This window comes from Mastacembelus armatus, chromosome 18, assembly GCF_900324485.2.
Source record: "Mastacembelus armatus chromosome 18, fMasArm1.2, whole genome shotgun sequence".
Classification (NCBI taxonomy): domain Eukaryota; kingdom Metazoa; phylum Chordata; class Actinopteri; order Synbranchiformes; family Mastacembelidae; genus Mastacembelus; species Mastacembelus armatus.
Genome location: NC_046650.1, coordinates 9828908 through 9847729, shown reverse-complemented (window position 1 = coordinate 9847729; position 18822 = coordinate 9828908). Strand labels below are relative to the sequence as shown.

General features: G+C 39.9%; 1 protein-coding gene across 1 annotated transcript; it reads left to right on the top strand.

Annotated features, from left to right (window-relative positions):
• Window positions 1-2462: 2462 nt before the first annotated feature.
• On the top strand, window positions 2463-11699 carry LOC113125224 (Fc receptor-like protein 5). Its single transcript, XM_026298563.1, has 9 exons — window positions 2463-3269; window positions 3504-3536; window positions 4563-4841; window positions 5315-5581; window positions 9475-9744; window positions 9873-10148; window positions 10336-10638; window positions 10821-11084; window positions 11668-11699. Exons 1-9 carry the CDS (start codon window positions 3233-3235, stop codon window positions 11697-11699), a joined length of 1761 nt encoding a protein of 586 aa, XP_026154348.1. The 5' UTR covers window positions 2463-3232.
• The last annotated feature ends 7123 nt before the right edge of the window (window positions 11700-18822 follow it).

The window sequence follows — 18822 nt, the reverse complement described above, 5'->3', positions numbered from 1 at the left end:
GCGTCTCCTTAGCCGTGTGTGACCCAGATCCCTTCATGCCTTGATTCCCTGTTCATGTTCGTGTTCCCTATCTGGTCTGGTGCGTCTCCCTCGAAGTGCGTGTGACCCAGACCTTCATGCCCCGACCCCTGTCTTTCATGTTCAAGTGTTTGTGTGATCTGGTGCGTCTCCCTAAGTGTGTGTGTGTGACCCAGATCCCTCCGACCTTGTCCCCTTGTGCCCTTGTCCCATGTTCATGTTTTATGTGGACCCTCTTGCCTTGTTTTCGTATTTTACGTCCTTGAGTTTCCCTGCCTAGTCCTGTCCCCTTTGCCTTAGGTTTTGTTTTGTTTGCCGAGTCTATGCAATAAAGTCTTGTGATGAGTATTAAAGTACCAGTGTGGGCGCATCCTTGGTCCTAAAACTAATAGAAGTTCCTCGAAACCTGACAGACTCCCAAAGAACTCTTAAGTTTACCTGTGCCTGTTTTCTGGTTTTGCTCTTGATTCCTGTTCTTACCCCGCAATAAACAACTTTGGTTATATTCCTTACCCCTGTGTCTGCCTGTGAGCGTTACAGAAACCTCCAACACAACATGAATACAAGATTGAACCTGTTTTGTCATCAGCCAATGGCGAATACATGTGTAAGGGCAGAAGTAAAGGTTCAGTCTTTAACAAAGTGGAGTGATGCCACCACACTGACAGTCTCTGACTGTGAGTCAAATCAAACTTCATCAGTCATCATTTTAGTTTTTTCAGAAACTGTAGGAAAGTATTTGTTATTTAGGTAATTATACTTTAGATAGTTCACCTTTATATTTGTATTATTTGTTTTCATGCTGAGAAAATCTGTTTCCACCAGATCAGCCCAAACCTGTCCTCACTGTGTCTCCATCATGGCTGAGTCCTGGAGCCTCAGTAACTCTGAACTGTGAGGTTGAACATCCATCTGCAGGATGGAGGTTCTACTGGTATAAGGCTGTTCCCAAACTATCAGGCGACTCCTACAGCTATGAGCTGCTACCTGGAAGCAGCAGTGGGACTGAACAGGATTCCTACATGGTTCATGGTCAGACACACACAGCAGGATATGTGTGTAGAGCTGGAAGAGGAGACCCAGTGTTTTACACTCAGTACAGTGAACTGAAGTTGGTCTGGTCTGCAGGTCAGTTTGTTTATTTCTTCATCTTGGTCTTTCCAGTTGTTTGTCTGTGACCAAATTGTCCTGAGAAGTAAAGTCTGTGTCAGTATGATCCTAAAGGAAACTATAGGATTATTTCTGTTGCAGTGGTTTAATGTTACTGTCCAGTTGTTTATCTCACAAGTTCATCATGTTGTTTGTCAGATGTTGATCCAGCAGCGTCTCTCACAGTGAGTCCTGACAGAGTGCAGCACTTCACCTCTGACTCTGATGATCGTCTGATCCAAAGTGAGGACAGAAAGGAGCTGAATATCTGCTAAAATATTCTGTGGATATGTCGCTATAGTGTAATGCAAACTGTTCACTGAGCTGTGTGTATTTCTGTGCTGTCTCTAATTAGTGCTGCAGTACCACAATAAGAGAAACAGGCGTTGGCTCAAACCAAGTGTCTGCTGTCAGGGCGATGACATGTTTGACACCTGCCTGACCACAGTCAGCAGCCTGAGGCCATAGGAAGCACTGAAGGTGCAAAACCTTCCTGCTTGGTTTGTTTTCTTCTGAGAAATATATAGAAAATATATTGACCGTCCACTTGTTGGCACCAGTCATTGGACTGTTCAAAATTCTTCTTTTATAAAAATGTCATTTTACAACTTTGTGTGTAAAGAGGAACTGGAAGGGGATTTTTTTTTATGCTAATAAGAAGCTGCTTGGTCTGTTTCTTCTCAGGCCAAAGTTGCCCAACACAACCTGGTTGTTGCACACAATGGTTCAGGGTTTGGTTTAATTGATTTCCTGTTTTTGCATTTAGTTTCTGAAATCATTTTACAAACATGATGTAAAAGCTGGGCAGCATGGTGGCTGAGTGGTTAGCACTGTTGCCTCACAGCAAGAAGGTCATGGGTTCGCAACCTGACCTTTCTGTGTGGAGTCTGCATGTTCTCCCTGTGCTTGCGTGGGTTTACTCCGGTTTCCCCCCACAGTCCAAAAACATGTATGTCAGGTTGATTGGTGACTCTAAATTGTCCATAGGAGTGAGTGTGAGTGTGTGAGGTTGTGTGTCTCTATGTGGCCCTGTGATGGACTGGTGACTTGTCCAGGGTGGACCACTGCCTTTCACCCGAGAGAGAGCTGGGATAGGCTCCAGCAGATCCCCGTGACCCTGGCTTTCGATAGAAGGAATCAAAACGGGGTATAGAAGATGGATGGATGGATGTAAAAGCTAAAAAAAATCTCCTTCATTGCCACTTCTGAGCATCAGTCAGACGTTTAACTGTGTCTTGTCAGATTTTAGTCTGAGACGTTTATCATGTTGCTGAAGACCAGACATTGCTGTTTGTTCTGTTTCCCATGAACTGAATGAGACAGCCCAGTATGCAGCTTCACCTAAAGACCACAACGCCCATTAGCTGAGTGTCAACACACAGTTAAATCACATGGTGACTGTTGCTGTTGAAAACTGACAAAAATGACTTTGGTTCATTTTCTCAGTAAGAAAAACATAAAATGGTGTATACATGATGAAAGAGAAAAACCTCCTGGATCAAACATGGATCAAATAATTCCACTAAATAAGAAAAGTCTGGATCATATTTTCTGTCAAATTCACTGAGCAAAGTAATGAGCCCACACATACAAGACATGCTGTACATGTCAGTATACACAGTGAACATGTGTTCACAGTGTCAGGGACATGAAGTTTACACTGTGATGGGATTAAATGAAATGAAATGGTCAGAAGTTTCACAGATGTGCAATAGTTACTTAGTTATTGTTAATGACATTTGAGTTGAAGAGTTTAATGACCAGGCACAAACCTTTGCACAGCAGACAAGCTAATATATTGTTGCAGTGAGCAGGAAGTCTGAACATGTCAGTGTGTTGTGGTTAAAGCCATTGTAGATGTGTGGGTTTGTATAAAAAGACAGAAGAAGAAGAGGCAGGGTGTACTCAGGAGGAGGAGCTGAGAAATATTCTGATGTCATTTTACTAAATAAGAAAAGCAGCTTCTCAGTCTCTTCCTCTTCTTTTTTCTGTGACATTATTAATGTGAGACAGAGACATTTCTCAGAAGCAGAGCAGCAGAGTGACAGTGTCAGTGGATGTGAAGATGGGCCACACTTTTCTCTGTGTGCTGTCATTTTGCTGTGAGTACATCAGTGGTTTTCCACTTCTGTCCCTTTAGAGGTTCATTTACAGGCTTATTTTACATATTTTTAAAACTTGCTACATTTTTACAACATAAATAACATCATTTCAAATGTTTTCAGTATCAGCTGCTTCTGCTGAATCTCCACCTGGTCTTTAAATGTTTTAGTGTTTTATCATATTGACTTCTATCAGACTGATCATGGCTAATGAGCTTTTATTCTTTATTTTAGGGCTGAATATCCTTTTCTGTGGAGAAACTCAAGGTGAGTAGTTGCCTTTCTTTTCTTGTTTCCTTCATCATTTATATATTATTACATATAATATTGTCTCTTTTTATGATTAATTGTAATACTCTCAATACTATTATCCATCATCATGTAAACACCATTTTACTTCATGATACTCTATAAATGATTAAATTACCAGATTAGTGTCCAAAAATATGAAGCTGCTTAATCTTCAGAAACATTTTATTTTGGTATTTACTTTTTATGGACAGTGTTTTACATGTTGATGTTGGACGATCAAATGTTGCACTGAACCTTGAGGAAAAGTCTGTTACCTTGACGACACAAATGGGTTTTCTCTTCATGGTCTTATCTGACCAAAGGGCAAAATGATGAACAAGTGGAGAGTGCTGCTAAATCTAATGGGCCCAGTGGATCAGCCACAATTGGGACTGATTTTAACAAAAGATAAAAGATTATACTAAAAATCAGTCTAATTGTTAGACAGGAAGTGTTTCTGCTCTCACTTTGAGGAGAGACGTGGCTGCCACAGTGCCTTTTCTGTTGAACTATCAAAATTGAGAAATCACAATATAAGAGCTTCACATACAGATGTGTGACAAATGATATAAAGTGTCTAAGTAACAACTTCAGTGATTGTTGGTGTGTTGTATATTCTGTGTTTGTGACCACTAGACTCCAAAATCTGTAGTTATTCAGTTGTTGAGCTCTGGTGGCAGCAAAGTCCATGACACGTGTTTCACATTATCATCAAACACATTAAACCATTCAGTGAGACCTGTGTCCTGTATGAAAACATCTGTGTTAGTTCACTTCATATAGACAACATTTAAATTCAGCTAAATGTTTTCTGTCAATACATTTGTGGTTTGGAGTCAGTGTGTTACTGTTTGGTCTGATTTCATAAACACATGGAACCAAACAGGCTAAACCTCAGCAAAACATTATGTATAATGTCAAATATATGTTGTTTCCATTGTGTTATTTAAATATGGAAATACTTTACATTATCATCATTTTCTTGTTTGGTTGTTTTTGTAGCTGTAGGAGAAACTGAAGTCAAGGCCACTGTGACAGCAGACAGAACAGTCATACCAGCAGGAGGCAGCGTGACACTGACCTGCTCTGTGCAGGACCGTACTGTCTTTAAATATGACTGGTTCAGACAAACCTCAACTAGTAATAAAGATTTTTACAAAAAAGCTGGTGGATCAAACAGAGTCTCTGTCTCACAAGGAGGAATTTACATATGCAGAGGACTGAGAAAGGAGACACAATCTATCACAATTGAAAGTGATCCAGTCACTATTCTGGAAACTGGTGAGTTTACACATTTACTCTGGAATAAAACAACATGGATCCTTTAAATGACTGAAAATCACCTGAAGTGTGGAAGAGATCAATGTGTGATGAAAAATGAAACATGATGAATGAAAAACTAAAGTCCAGGAACTTTTATGTCTTTGTGAAAGTTTGAAATCAATAACTAAATATTGATCATGGTATTAATGTAACATTTGTCAGATCCTTTAATTGATGAACAGACACAGTAGAGAAGCTGAAGCTCCTTCATTAATACTGTTCAGATTCATGTTTAACCATCTGACCCTGGATAAAACATGTGACTTCTTCATGCAGTGTTTGTGGATTTGATTGTGTGATAACTTATTAAACATTGTGATTATTTAGGGACTAAGGAGGGGCCCCAGACCTGTTCTCTAACACAACCACATGCTACACTGAGAAGATTTTCTGTCTCTGTTAGTTTCCTAACTGTGTTTTTCTGTGAACAGTTCCAGATGAGGCCACTGTGACCCTGCAGCCCAACTGGCCTCTGATATACAGGGGTGAGACCATCACTGTCAGATGTGAGATTCAGGGAGGTGGACGAACTGAATGGACGTATGAATGGAAAGCAGACAAGTTAGACAGACGTCCAACACACAATGAATACAGGATCACTGCAGCTACTGAGTCTGACAGTGGAAAATACAGCTGCCAGGGTAGAAATGACTATTTATTGACAGAGTGGAGTAAAGTCGTCACACTGACTGTGGCAGGTAAGATGAATAAATGTTTATTGTACATTTCTTTTGACTATGTTTTATACAAATAATGAAACATTTAGTCCAATTATCTTGTGTCTCTTTAGGCCACTTCGTATTAAATGTCTGTTGTTCAGGAGGGATCTGAAAGATTGGTGTTTGGGTTGAACAAGCTTTGTTTTTTTTTTTTTGTTTTTTTTACCTGGTTGTTTTCAGCTTTATTAAACACAAACCTAAATCTGGTACCATGAAAATACCAAACCATAGGTACCATCAAAATATACAGCATATATAAATATATATATAAAATCAAGATGACTCAACAGTGTGTGTGAACTGTGTGGAGCCAAACCAGTGTCATGGTGCTCCTACAGTGTGGTGTCACATCAATGTCAAAACTAGAGGGTGCAGGTGCAAAAAGTGTGTGTGTGAAATTCACACAAACAGAAAGAAGAGCTGCACATATGTTTAACATAATATAAATCTCAAGCAGAATTTTTTTTGACCTTAAATATTTTCCCGGCTCTCGGTTTGATAATTGTGCTCAAGTACCAAGTGGATTTCCTTTGACCGCTCTCTGTGCTTGACTGAGATTTTTGTGCATGACATGACCTGAGAATTCGCTGGACAAAAAGACTTTATTTCAATTTTAATTTATTAAAACTGTATTTCACAAAAAGATGATCAAAACACACTATATCCTACAATAAATCTGTTACACTGACCAATAAAAATCAGCAATAAAAGACAAAATAAATGTAATAAAATCTACACATGAACAGAACCAAAACAAACATTTATGGTAATAAGGCTAAAATAATAAATGACAACCAGTGTCTAAAGGTTGAGTCATGGCAACTGGACTTTCAGTTTTAAGTCAAAACCTTTCACCACCCATCCAGGTGGCTTCATCAGTCTGAGAAAACAGCTGGACTGGAACCTCCAATATGTCTCCCAGGTTGGTTTCACTCCACCACTAGACCCATAAGTTCACTAGTTGAGCTATGGAAATCAGGTGAGAGTCGTTAGACCCACACCCCCACAACTCAGGGGGGACCAAAACTTCCAAGTACCAGTTAGAAACCTGTCAGCAGCATTCTGGACCATCTGGAGGCTCCTGAGGTGAGATTTTATAAGATCAGAAAAAAGAAAACATTTTAGTAGTCCAGTCTGCAAGAAACAAATGTGTGAATTATTACTACTTCAACTTCTGACCTACCTGAGAATATTTTTAATCTTGAAATGATATGAAGCTGGTTAAAAGCTGATTTGGTCAGTCCTTGAGTGACTGATCAAAAATGACCCAAAGACTCTTGGCAGTTGAAGTTTGTGTAACATTACAGTTACCAAGTGTTAATGTGTCCTGGTCACAGAGTGTGTCCATGTGTGGAGGACAGATTAGCAGAAATCTGTTGTTTTTTTGGCATTTAGGAGAAGAAAGTTCTGTGTCATCCAAATGAAAATGTGTTTTACATACACAAGATTACATAGAATATATTTCCATTTGAATAACAAGAACAATCCCAGGTTTCTTTTCAGCACTGTAGCCAGGCTGACAAAAAGTCACAGCTCCGTTGAGCCCAGTGTTCCCTTAGCTCTCAGCAGTGATGAATTTATGAGTTTCTTTACAAATAAAATCACAACTATTAGAGATAAAATTCAGCAGATGCTTCCTATACCTGCAATAAATGAATCTTTTACTACAGTAGCTCTTGAATCATCTGTAGGACCTCAGTTATGTTTAGACTGCTTCTCTCCTATAGATCTCTCTGAATTTACATCAGTAGTTGCTTCATCGAAATCATCAACGTGTCTCTTGGACCCCATCCCGACTAGACTGCTTAAAGGCACCCTGCCATTAATGAACTCATCTTTATTGGACTTGGTAAATTTATCTCTAGTATCAGGCTACGTACCACAGGCCTTTAAGACTGCAGTAATCAAACCTTTACTCAAAAAGCCTAGTCTTGATCCAGGTGTCTTGGCTAATTACAGACCAATATCCAACCTGCCATTTATTTCTAAAATCCTAGAAAAAGCTGTTGCTAAGCAGCTATCAGACCACTTACACAGGAATGAACTATTTGAAGATTTCCAATCAGGATTTAGAGCACATCATAGTACAGAAACAGCACTGTTGAAAGTTACCAACGATCTTCTCTTAGCCTCAGATAATGGACTTGTTTCGATACTTGTCCTCCTAGACCTTAGTGCAGCATTCGACACCATTGACCACAACATCTTATTACAGAGACTGGAGCATGTGATTGGTATCAGAGGAAAAGCGTTAAAGTGGTTCCAATCCTATTTATCGGACAGATTCCAGTTTGTTCATGTCCATGATGAACCTTCCACACAAACAAAAGTTAGTTATGGAGTTCCACAAGGTTCTGTGCTAGGACCGATTCTGTTCACCCTGTACATGCTTCCTTTAGGATATGTCATTAGGAAGCACTCTATTAATTACCACTGCTATGCGGATGACACTCAGTTATATCTATCTATTAAACCTGTTAACACAAACCAGTTAACCAGACTTCAAGCCTGTCTAACTGACATAAAGGCTTGGATGACCAGTAACTTTTTACTTTTAAACTCGGAGAAAACAAGTCATTATATTTGGGCCTAAAAATCTCAGAAATAACTTTTCTAAAATTATAGCTACTCTAGATGGCATAGCCCTGGCCTCCAGCACTACTGTAAAAAACCTTGGAGTTATTTTTGACCAGGACATGTCCTTTAACTCACACATAAAACAAATTTCTAGAACTGCATTCTTTCACCTGCGCAACATTTCCAAAATTAGGAACATCCTGTCTCAAAATGATGCAGAAAAACTAGTCCATGCGTTTGTTTCCTCAAGGCTAGATTACTGTAACTCATTACTATCTGGATGTCCTAATATCTTAATAAAAAGCCTCCAATTAATCCAGAATGCCGCAGCCAGAGTCCTGACAGGAACTAGCAAGAGAGATCATATTTCTCCTATATTGGCTTCTCTTCATTGGCTCCCTGTAAAATATAGAATAGAATTTAAAATCCTTCTTCTCACATACAAATCCCTTCATAATCAAGCTCCTTCATACCTTAAAGACCTCATAGTACCATATTATCCCAATAGACCACTTCGCTCTCAGAGTGCAGGCCTACTTGTGGTTCCCAGAGTTCTCAAAAGCAGAATGGGAGGCAGAGCCTTTAGCTATCAAGCTCCTCTCCTGTGGAACCAGCTCTCAGCCTGGGTTCAGGAGGCAGACACTCTCTGTACTTTTAAGGCTAGACTTAAAACCTTCCTCTTTGACAAAGCATATAGTTAGGGCTGGCTTCAGGCAACCCTGAACCATCCCTTAGTTAGTTATGCTGCTATAGGCCTAGACTGCCCGAGGACCATTGGTGCACTGAGCTCCCCTACCCTACCCCCCCCCTTCTCTCCCACCTCATGTATATTCCACCATTGAATGTTACTAACCTTGTGCTCTCTCTCTCCCCTAGTTTGTGCTCTCTCCCTCCCTCTCTCTCTCTCTCTCTCTCTCTGTACCTTCTGCAGGTGTCCCTGGTCCTGGAGCTGTTTATCGCTGATGTGCAGTTACTGGCCCCACCAACTTGCAGTGTCTATTTGTTGTTTATTGTTGCTGTTCTTTTCTCTCTGCTCTATCCACTCACCCCAACCGGTTGAGGCAGATGGCCGCCCAAACTGAGCCCGGTTCTGCTGGAGGTTTTTTTCTTCCGTTAAAGGGAGTTTTTTCCTCTCCACTGTCGCCAAGTGCTTGCTCATAAGGGAATTGTTGGGTTTTTAGTTTTAGTTTTTGTAAAGTGCCTTGAGATGATTTGTATTGTGATTTGGCGCTATACAAATAAAATTGAATTTGAATTTGAATTTGAATAAATTACATGTTTTATTTTTATAACAGCAGATAGACCCAGGGCCACAGTGAGACCAGGAACAACCACCATACCAGTAGGAGGCAGTGTGACACTGACCTGCTCTGTGGACGACTCTGATGGCTGGAAATATGACTGGTTCAGACGAAACTCAGGTTATACTTTTGATCAGATCAAGACAGAGTCTACAGACAGAGAGATCAGAGTTTCAAAAGGAGGAATCTACAGGTGCAGAGGAGGAAGAGGAAAACCAGTTTTCTACACTTATTCAAGTGTTGACGTCACCATTGAGAGAACCTGTGAGTTTAATTATTGTGTTTGGAATAAAAAACATACTTTCCCAGTAACAATTTTAAACCTATGAAGTTTTCTCTGTTGGTTTCATATTTCTGTTTGTGTCCCAACTGGATATTTTTGGTGTGAACAGTTTCCAACATGGTCACTGTGACCCAGCAACATGACTGGCCTCAGATATTCAGTGGTGAGACCATCACTGTCAGATGTGAGATCCAGGGAGCTGGAGACACTGAGTGGGACTATGAATGGAGAACAACCAGGTCAATCACACATCGGACACACGTTAATATCTGGACCTTCACAGCTTCTGGGTCCAGCAGTGGGGACTACATGTGTAAGGGCAGACTCAGAGGGGACTGGTATTCTTCAACAAAGTGGAGTGAAGCCACCACAGTGACTGTATCACGTAAGTTTTATTTGTTATGTTTTCATCTATTGTCATGTCCACACACACAGGACACCAAGGAAAAATGCTGCTGGAGCCTCTTGAGTAACAAACTGTGGTTGTTTTCAATCTGCAGCTTCTGAAATACAAGAATTCACTGGACAATATGAAGCAAAGGACATTTTTTCATTTTTTCTGTTTCCACCAGATCAGCCCCAACCTGTCCTCACTGTGTCTCCATCATGGCTGAGTCCTGGAGCCTCAGTAACTCTGAACTGTGAGGTTGAACATCCATCTGCAGGATGGAGGTTCTACTGGTATAAGGCTGTTCCCAAACTATCAGGCGACTCCTACAGCTATGAGCTGCTACCTGGAAGCAGCAGTGGGACTGAACAGGATTCCTACATGGTTCATGGTCAGACACACACAGCAGGATATGTGTGTAGAGCTGGAAGAGGAGACCCAGTGTTTTACACTCAGTACAGTGAACTGAAGTTGGTCTGGTCTGCAGGTCAGTTTGTTTATTTCTTCATCTTGGTCTTTCCAGTTGTTTGTCTGTGACCAAATTGTCCTGAGAAGTAAAGTCTGTGTCAGTATGATCCTAAAGGAAACTATAGGATTATTTCTGTTGCAGTGGTTTAATGTAACTGTCCAGTTGTGTTTATCTCACAAGTTCATCATGTTGTTTGTCAGATGTTGATCCAGCAGCGTCTCTCACAGTGAGTCCTGACAGAGTGCAGCACTTCACCTCTGACTCTGTGTCACTGAGCTGTGAGGGAAACTCTGCTGAGTGGAGAGTCAGGAGGTTTCCTGAGGACAGGTCCCTGTCATGTCCAACCTGGACATCAATGACTGGATCCACATGTAAAATCTCCACTTCACAGTCCAGTGCTGCAGTGTACTGGTGTGAGTCTGGATCAGGAGAGTTCAGTAATTCAGTCAACATCACTTTACATGGTAGGTTTTATTAGGTTTTTTTATTTCACATTTCCCTGTATATGCAGTTTTCTCAACATCCCAGTACATGATTTAATTTACAGTTTACTGTATCATAGGACACAGTTGTATGAACATACAGATGACTTTTTAAGAACTTGACCGTTTACTCTGCTGTCTGGTGACACAAACTTTAACATCACAACTCAGCATCAAATCCTGGGTCCTAAAGTCACTTAGACTTTTTTTTAAATGTTGTTATTCATGATCACTTCATAAAAAATAGTCAAAGAAAATAAACAAACTAAAAGAAATCCATAATAATATAGTTTGTTCAGGTGCTGGTCAAATGTTTAAAAATAAAAATTCCCCCAAAAATGTTTAGTCAAGTTCATGTTTTTTTACATGTGATCAGAACTAAAATGTTTATGTCTGAAGTTCAAAAGTATTGTACAATCTATAGAACATTGTAGAAGCTGTTTATTTTTTGGTAAGTAGTTTTTTTAAAGAAACAAAGTAGGTTGTGAGTCCACAAGACCAAGTTTCAGATCTTGTAATGATCCTGTAAAATAAAGAATCATCTGTTCTCATCATTGTACATCAGCCTGTTGTGAAGATCTGCAGCAGCTGATCTGACTGAAACTGTTTTCCAGATGCAGATATTATCCTGGTGAGCCCAGTCCGTCCTGTGGCTGAGGGAGACTCTGTTACTCTTGGCTGCAAGTTGAGAAAAGACAAATTAGTTTCCAGTGTGTTTTTCTATCTAAATGACAAAGTTATCCATAATAACAGCAGAGGGGAGCTGAGTATTTCTGCAGTGTCAAAGTCAGATGAAGGTTTCTACAAGTGTCAGTTCTCAGGACAAGAGTCTCCACAGAGCTGGATGTCAGTTACTGGTGAGTAGATTGAAAACATGTCATGATTTTCCTTTTTTAGGTTTTGTAGATATTCTTGTCTTTCCTAAAGCTTGAAATCACCTGACTGATTTTTGTGAAAGAAATTAAGTTCATTCATATTTTATTAAATCTTGTTGTTTCCAGTAGCTGTGTCAGGAACCTCTGTGTTTCCTGTGCTGCTGATCGTTGGGCTGGTTTGTGGATTCATACTCATTGTTCTGATCGTTTTGTGTAGCTACAGACAATCCAGGGGTAAGACCTTTTTCCTCTGATCTAAGAGGTTTAAGTCCTTCATCATTTATTATGTGGATTATCAGAGGAACAACTTACAATACAAACCATGTGACATCACACGTCTTTTCTTTTTTCCAGCTCCCTGTTTCAGCAGGTTTGTACAACACTCTGTCTTCACTGTTCTCCATCTTAAAAACAGCAGGAAACATGTTTCATTATTAAATGCAACTTTGACTGATTATCACTAATATGCATTTGTATAAACTCCATGTTTCAGGTTCAGTCAAAGAGCCAATCAGAGCTCTGCTACAGAGCAAACAGTCAGCCAGTATGAGAATCAGCCAGTATACAGCTCTCTTCTCCACGGTCAGTCCTTCATCTCGTTCTGAACGCTGCCACAGCTTTTTCTAACGCTCAGCTTCTGATCAGGAGTCGTCAGGAAATGTTTTGGTCCATTTGTGTCCAGCTTTACAGAAGTGCCCTCAGCCCCTCTGCTGCTGCTTTAACACTGTCACATGAACCCACATGTGACCTGAGGAAGCTCTTAAATCTGCCTTAATATCACAGACATGAGGGACTGATGGGACTTTGTTTTGACTCTCACTGACCTGTAGGTGATGATTGTGTCTATGAAACAGTCAGACGCCCTGGAAACACTGGAACAGGTACGGTATCAACTCTGATCAACATATGGGCAGTTTCTAATGAAAGAGTGTGTGTTTTTTAATACTTTCATGTGATCCTCTTAACAGGGACACATGACAACATAGAGGAGAGCTCTGACTACTATAACATGAATCCAAACTCAACCACAGGTACATGTTTGTTAGTGTTGTATGTTTCCTGCTCTGTGTAAGGTCCAATATTCATTGTCTTATTTGTAATTATTTACATTTATTTATGTGATTTTATTTTGCTTTGGAAACACTGGAACAGGTACAGTAGAAACTTGGTCAACATGAAGCTGTTGGAAGCTGCAGTGTTTAATGACATGACACTGTGATTTTTATTATAATTGCCACTCTCTAATGAAAGAGTCTTTTTTAATAACACTTTGATCATTTTAACAGGGAGACATAACAACATAGAGGAGAGCTCTGACTACTATAACATGAATCCAAACTCAACCACAGGTACATGTTTGTTTGTGTTTAAAATGTTTTTTTGTTTTACTCTGAGAATAAACTGCACAACTGTTTTACTTGGGGCTTCACATTTACTGTACTGAGTACTGAATGTTTTGTTCTTTTAGAGACTGTGATGATGTGTCATGTTGTTCCAGGTCCATGAAAAGTCGTTCATCAACAACAAAGGAAGAGCAGCGTGGACGACAATATGGGCAAATACATAGTTTTTTTTTTTTTTCTTATACAGTTATTTTGTCCCTGAACTTTTAAAGCTACAGCAGCTTTCATCCTTTTCTTCTGCATCAAACAGCTGCAGCACCTTGGTGATGAGTTTCGGATTTCTGATGCAGACAGAAGAGTTGAGTCCATGTTTCTATGGACAGAGTGCTCACTCAGAGTGAATTAATAAATAGTAGCAGCCTTTACTCTGGGTGATGTTTTTCTTATTTGGATGCAGGCAGAGACAAGACTCTGAAGACAGTTGGACTTTTTATGCTTTATATTAAAATAAAAAGATTCAAACTAATAGAGGTTCAATGTTGTATTTAAATATGCATCTTTAACTGTAGTATAATTTTTTAAAACATTTTTTTAATGACTTCACATTTTAGTGATTTCATCCTGGGATTTAGTGTTTTAATTTGAAAGTATTTGGGTGTAAGTCACGTTCATTTACTACTATGATGTGATTGATTTGTTTTTTATTGATATAAATATATAGGGCAAGAATTCCTCCTGTTGTTCTCTGCACTCTTCCCTGAACTGTCATTCCTCATCCAGCCTCCAGGTGTCCCCAGAGGTTCCTCCTGATCCTGCTCTGCACAGCTGCTTTCTTCTTCTCCTTTCGGGTGCTCCCTTCAGGGGTCGCCACAGCTAATCATCTGCCTCCATTCAACCCTATCCTCTGTATCCTCCTTACCCACACCAACTATCCTCATGTCCTCCTTCACTCCATCCAAGAACCTCCTCTTTGGTCTTCCTCTAGGCCTCCTTCGTGGCAGCTCTAACCTCAGCATCCTTTTACCAATGTAAAACACGTCTCTTCACTTCTTTTCCACAATCTCCGTTGCTCTGGACTGGCTACACTCTCCCCAGCCACTACTTTGCAGTCACTGATCTTTCAGGTTGAAACGTCTGTGAGGTTGAAACATCTCTGTGCTCCTTCCTCCACTCTTATATGTCGCCCTATGCTCCTCCCTTTTCTGGAAAATGTGTTCACTACAGCCATTTCCATCCTTTTTGCAAAGTCTACCACCATCCGTCCTTCTGCATTCCTGTCCTGCATACCAAACTTACCCATCACTTCCTCATCACCTCTGTTTCCCTCACCAACATGTCTGTTGAAATCTGCCCCAATCACCACTCTCTCACCACTAGGGACACCCTGAATCATCTCATCCATCTCCCTCCAGAATTTCTCCTTCTCTTCTAACTCCCATCCTACCTGTGGGGCATAACCACTGACAACATTCAACATCACACCTTCAACTTCCAGCTTCAGACTCATCACCCTCTCTGACACTCTCTTCACCTCCAGAACATTCCTAGCAAAACCCTCCTTCAGGATAACTCCTACTCCATTCCTCTTTCCATCCACACCACGATAAAACAGCTTGAACCCTGCTCCTGATCTATAGGCCTTGCTACCTTTCCACCTGGTCTCCTGAACATACAAGATATCCACCTTTCTTCTCTCCATCATATCCTGAACCAACTCTCTAGTTTTCCCTGACAAAGTCCCTACATTCAAAGTCAATACTCTAAGTCCTACACTCCTGCCCTTCCTCTTCTCTCTTTGCCTACGAACACGCCTTCCTCCTCTCCTGCTTCGACCAACAGTAGTCCAATTTCCACTGGCACCCTGTAGGTCAACAGCACCAGTGGCGGTTGTTGTTAACCCGGGCCATGACCGATCCAGTATGGAAGTCGTATTTACCCAGACTTGAGATGGGCACATGAAGACACTGGATTGTGCCCCCCTGTGGTTGCATTGCTCTGCACAACTGCCTGTCATTGTATAAATGACCCATTTCTGACTGCCACACCCATCACACCTGGTTTCATTTCCTTCATCAGCTCTCCAGTTTACCTGCTGCTGTTGTGTTGGAGTGTTTGTCTTGACTAAGAGTTTCCTCTTGTGCCTTAACCTGAACCTAATTTTGACCATGAAGGTCGGGAGGTTAGGCTGCAGGAAGTATTGCTATTGTTCGCTTGGATTCACAGTAAGTCTGTTGTTTGCTATTTTTCAGCCTCTCTGCTTGTGTTGTCTGTGCTCTGTGCCCAGTTTTGTTGTTCTCAGTGCTACTTGTATCATAATGTGGAATTTAACCCGATATACTGCTGCTGTGTTGAAATCTTTATCTGCTTCATTTTGGTGATTAAAAAATTGAAGCTTTAGCTCTTTTACAGTTTTACTTTGACTTGTTTGAAAAACCACATGGTATAGGTCATGTGTGTAAATCAGTGTTCTTGTATATCTGTATAGAAGGTGATGTTCATCATGGAGGGAGTTCCTTTCATTATGTGAATTTAAAGCTTGTTTTTCTGTGTAATATGTGAAAAGAAAATTCAACTTTCTTAATAAGCTCTGAGCATTGTCTGTTCTGGTCTTTCTTCCTCCTGCCTGCATGTTTACATTATCAGCCACTTGGTGGTGCCATGTTGCCTGTTAACCTGTGGTCGCTTGTCTTTTTAGATGCTTCTTTGAGTGTTTTAGTGTATGAATAGTGTGTAATACGTTTGGTGATGTTACACTATTAGATACAAGTTTTTTTTTTTTTTTTTTTTTTTTTTTTTTTTTTTTAAGAAGTCAGTTTATTATTTGACACGTTTCATGATCTGTCTTTCTCTCTTCTCGCCTTGAACATGTTTCTTATCTAAAATTAGATAATATGACAGTTTAATGTAAAACAGCTAGTTGTCATTTTGCTAAAGATCCTCACAGTAATGGTAATGAATTTTCCATTTCAGAGCAACTACTCATTTGTAGGGGACCCACAAATATGGGTCAGCGTGGTCCGATAGTCGATATCATAAGGGGCAAATATGGTGACAAAGCGGTGGCATGCCTTTTTATTTTTATTCTTGCTTATGTATTTTTAACCTGTCTTTCATTTCTGTAAAGCACTTTGAATTACTCTGTGTATGAATTGTGCTATATAAATAAACTTGCCTTGCCTTACTCTTCCTCTTCTGCTTATTGCCCTGCCCCTTTTCAATAATAGCAGAGCTGATTAAACCAGAAGAGGAAGTTTGTCATTGCTCACCTAATAGACATGGCCACCAGCTGCTTTCACTCTGTCTTTACATACAGTGCTGTGCTCTTGTTCAGGGTCTTCCTTCATGGTAGGTAGGCATTGTATCAATGCTCATAAGGTTTTGCAACTGTTACTTTTTGTTGATGCGTGTTTGCATGAGCGTTAGAGCTGCAATGATGGTTGTCAGACTTTCAATATTTACAGGAAGTTTGCATCGATCTTCAGTTGTTACTTTTTTTGTGCGTTTTATTTTAAATTTCTGTTGAATTGTCAGCTAAAGATGAGATCTTGACAAATGACCGTTAGACATTTATCTTTGTAAATAATCACACTTTTACTCGTGTTCCAGATGTGGAGGCTTCCAGCTGTGAGCGTATCATCCATAAAAAAGTTGGAGACACTGTGGTTCTCTCCTCATGTTTACCACCTAAAAGAGTCACTGTAGCATATTGGCAACACAAAAATCAAAGAGTTGTAGAGAAGGATACAAATGTAACCACACATCACCAGCTTAAAGGCAGAGTATCACTGAACCTCACAGATTTCAGTTTAACAGTGAGACAAATGTTATTTTTATTCTGCTTAAAGGAAACTAGTGGTGAGTGATGATAGGAAACAGAAGAGTACCAAAATAAAACTTTGTTTGTATCCTGTCACACTGTAACATGCTGTTATGTGCTGTTGTCATGTCTTTATTACATGTATGTTGATATTAAACATGTCATTCTACGATCGACTTCCATATGTTACATTAAAATACAATTAGACACTGCTACACTCATGTGTTTACTTGTGTGTTCCAGATGTGGAGGCTTCCAGCTGTGAGCGTATCATCCATAAAAAAGTTGGAGACACTGTGGTTCTCTCCTCATGTTTACCAACTGTAGGAATCACTTTAGCATATTGGCAACACAAAAATCAAAGAGTTGCAGAGAAGGATACAAATGTAACCACACATCACCAGCTTAAAGGCAGAGTATCACTGAACCTCACAGATTTCAGTTTAACAGTGAGACGACTGACTCTTCAAGATTCTGGTGACTTCAGTTTTGTCTCAGAGGTGAATGACCAGCAAAGAAAAACAATCATCATCACTCTGCAGGTTCATGGTGAGATGTTTGTGATTTTGGTTCAGCTTTGTAAATGTTGTGAAGCTATTATGTAATTGTATTAATGGGCATTCATAAACAGTCTGCACAGACTGAAATACTACTGTCCTGCTGTTTCATTTTTACTCTAACCATAAATCTAACGAAGAAATTAATCTTATTTTATTCCACCATATTGCCATCTTTCTTCTCATTGTCTGTTGCTTCCTCAGAGTCCATAACTAAGGAGCCTGACCTGACTTCCAACTCCACCTGGGATCCCTTAAATGAATCCTGTACAGTTTGGCTGCAGTGCAGTTCAGCCTCTGACACCAGTGTCACCTACAACTGGGCCGTTAGGAACCAAACCCACAGTGGCTCCAGGCTGCAGTACATCATCAGACCAGAGGATGGAGAAACCAATTTTACCTGCACAGTTTCCGATTTTGTCAGTAAGAAGAGGGCATCTAAAACAGTGACGTGTCATAAGAATGTGTCAGGTATGTGCACTGAAAATAAAGTATGAATTACATCATGTTTGCATAGATTGGAAGTATTAAATACATTTGTCTGTTATGCATATGATTAATTTTCACTGGTAAGGTTTCAGATGAAATGAAACATCTGGAATTCAGACAATATGTTATTAAATGATTGTGTATTAATAATCCAGTCTGAGAGAAAGAATCTTTCTGCTTTAACATTTTGATGAAAAACTTGTAGATTGTTGCTTTTTCTTGACCCACTTATTTAGAGACAAATTACATACTTGAAACACAAGATGGTGTGGGTTTGACTATAAATGTTAAAAAAGCTTCTTTTTTTTAAAATATATAAACACGTTCACCTCCAGTGAACCCAAAGTCTTCTGAAAGATGGTTGGTTTGTGGATTTGCAGATGTTTTACTGCTGTTGACTCAGCCTGTTGGTGAACTATACTGTACTTGTAGATTTCATTTTTTGCTGTTATTATTTAAGGGTGCATTTCAGCTTTTTAGTTACACTGCATTATGCATACAGGTCATGCATTTGAGTATTTGGTCAGCAGCCCCTTTTGAACACTTAATTATGTTTAGAGTGTAGGTCATATATTGTATACATAATTTTGTGTGAGGTGTTGTAGCCTTCCTATATGTCATTAGTTCAGTAGCACTATG

What these genes read in the sequence shown, in the direction of transcription:
- LOC113125224 (XM_026298563.1), top strand. Translation starts at nt 3,233, where the DNA reads ATGGGCCACACTTTTCTCTGTGTGCTGTCATTTTGCT. An exon ending in CGTCACACTGACTGTGGCAG is followed by an intron (nt 5,582 to 9,474) that starts GTAAGATGAATA and finishes TTTTTATAACAG; the next exon opens with CAGATAGACCCAGGGCCACA. An exon ending in AGTCAACATCACTTTACATG is followed by an intron (nt 11,085 to 11,667) that starts GTAGGTTTTATT and finishes ATTGTACATCAG; the next exon opens with CCTGTTGTGAAGATCTGCAG.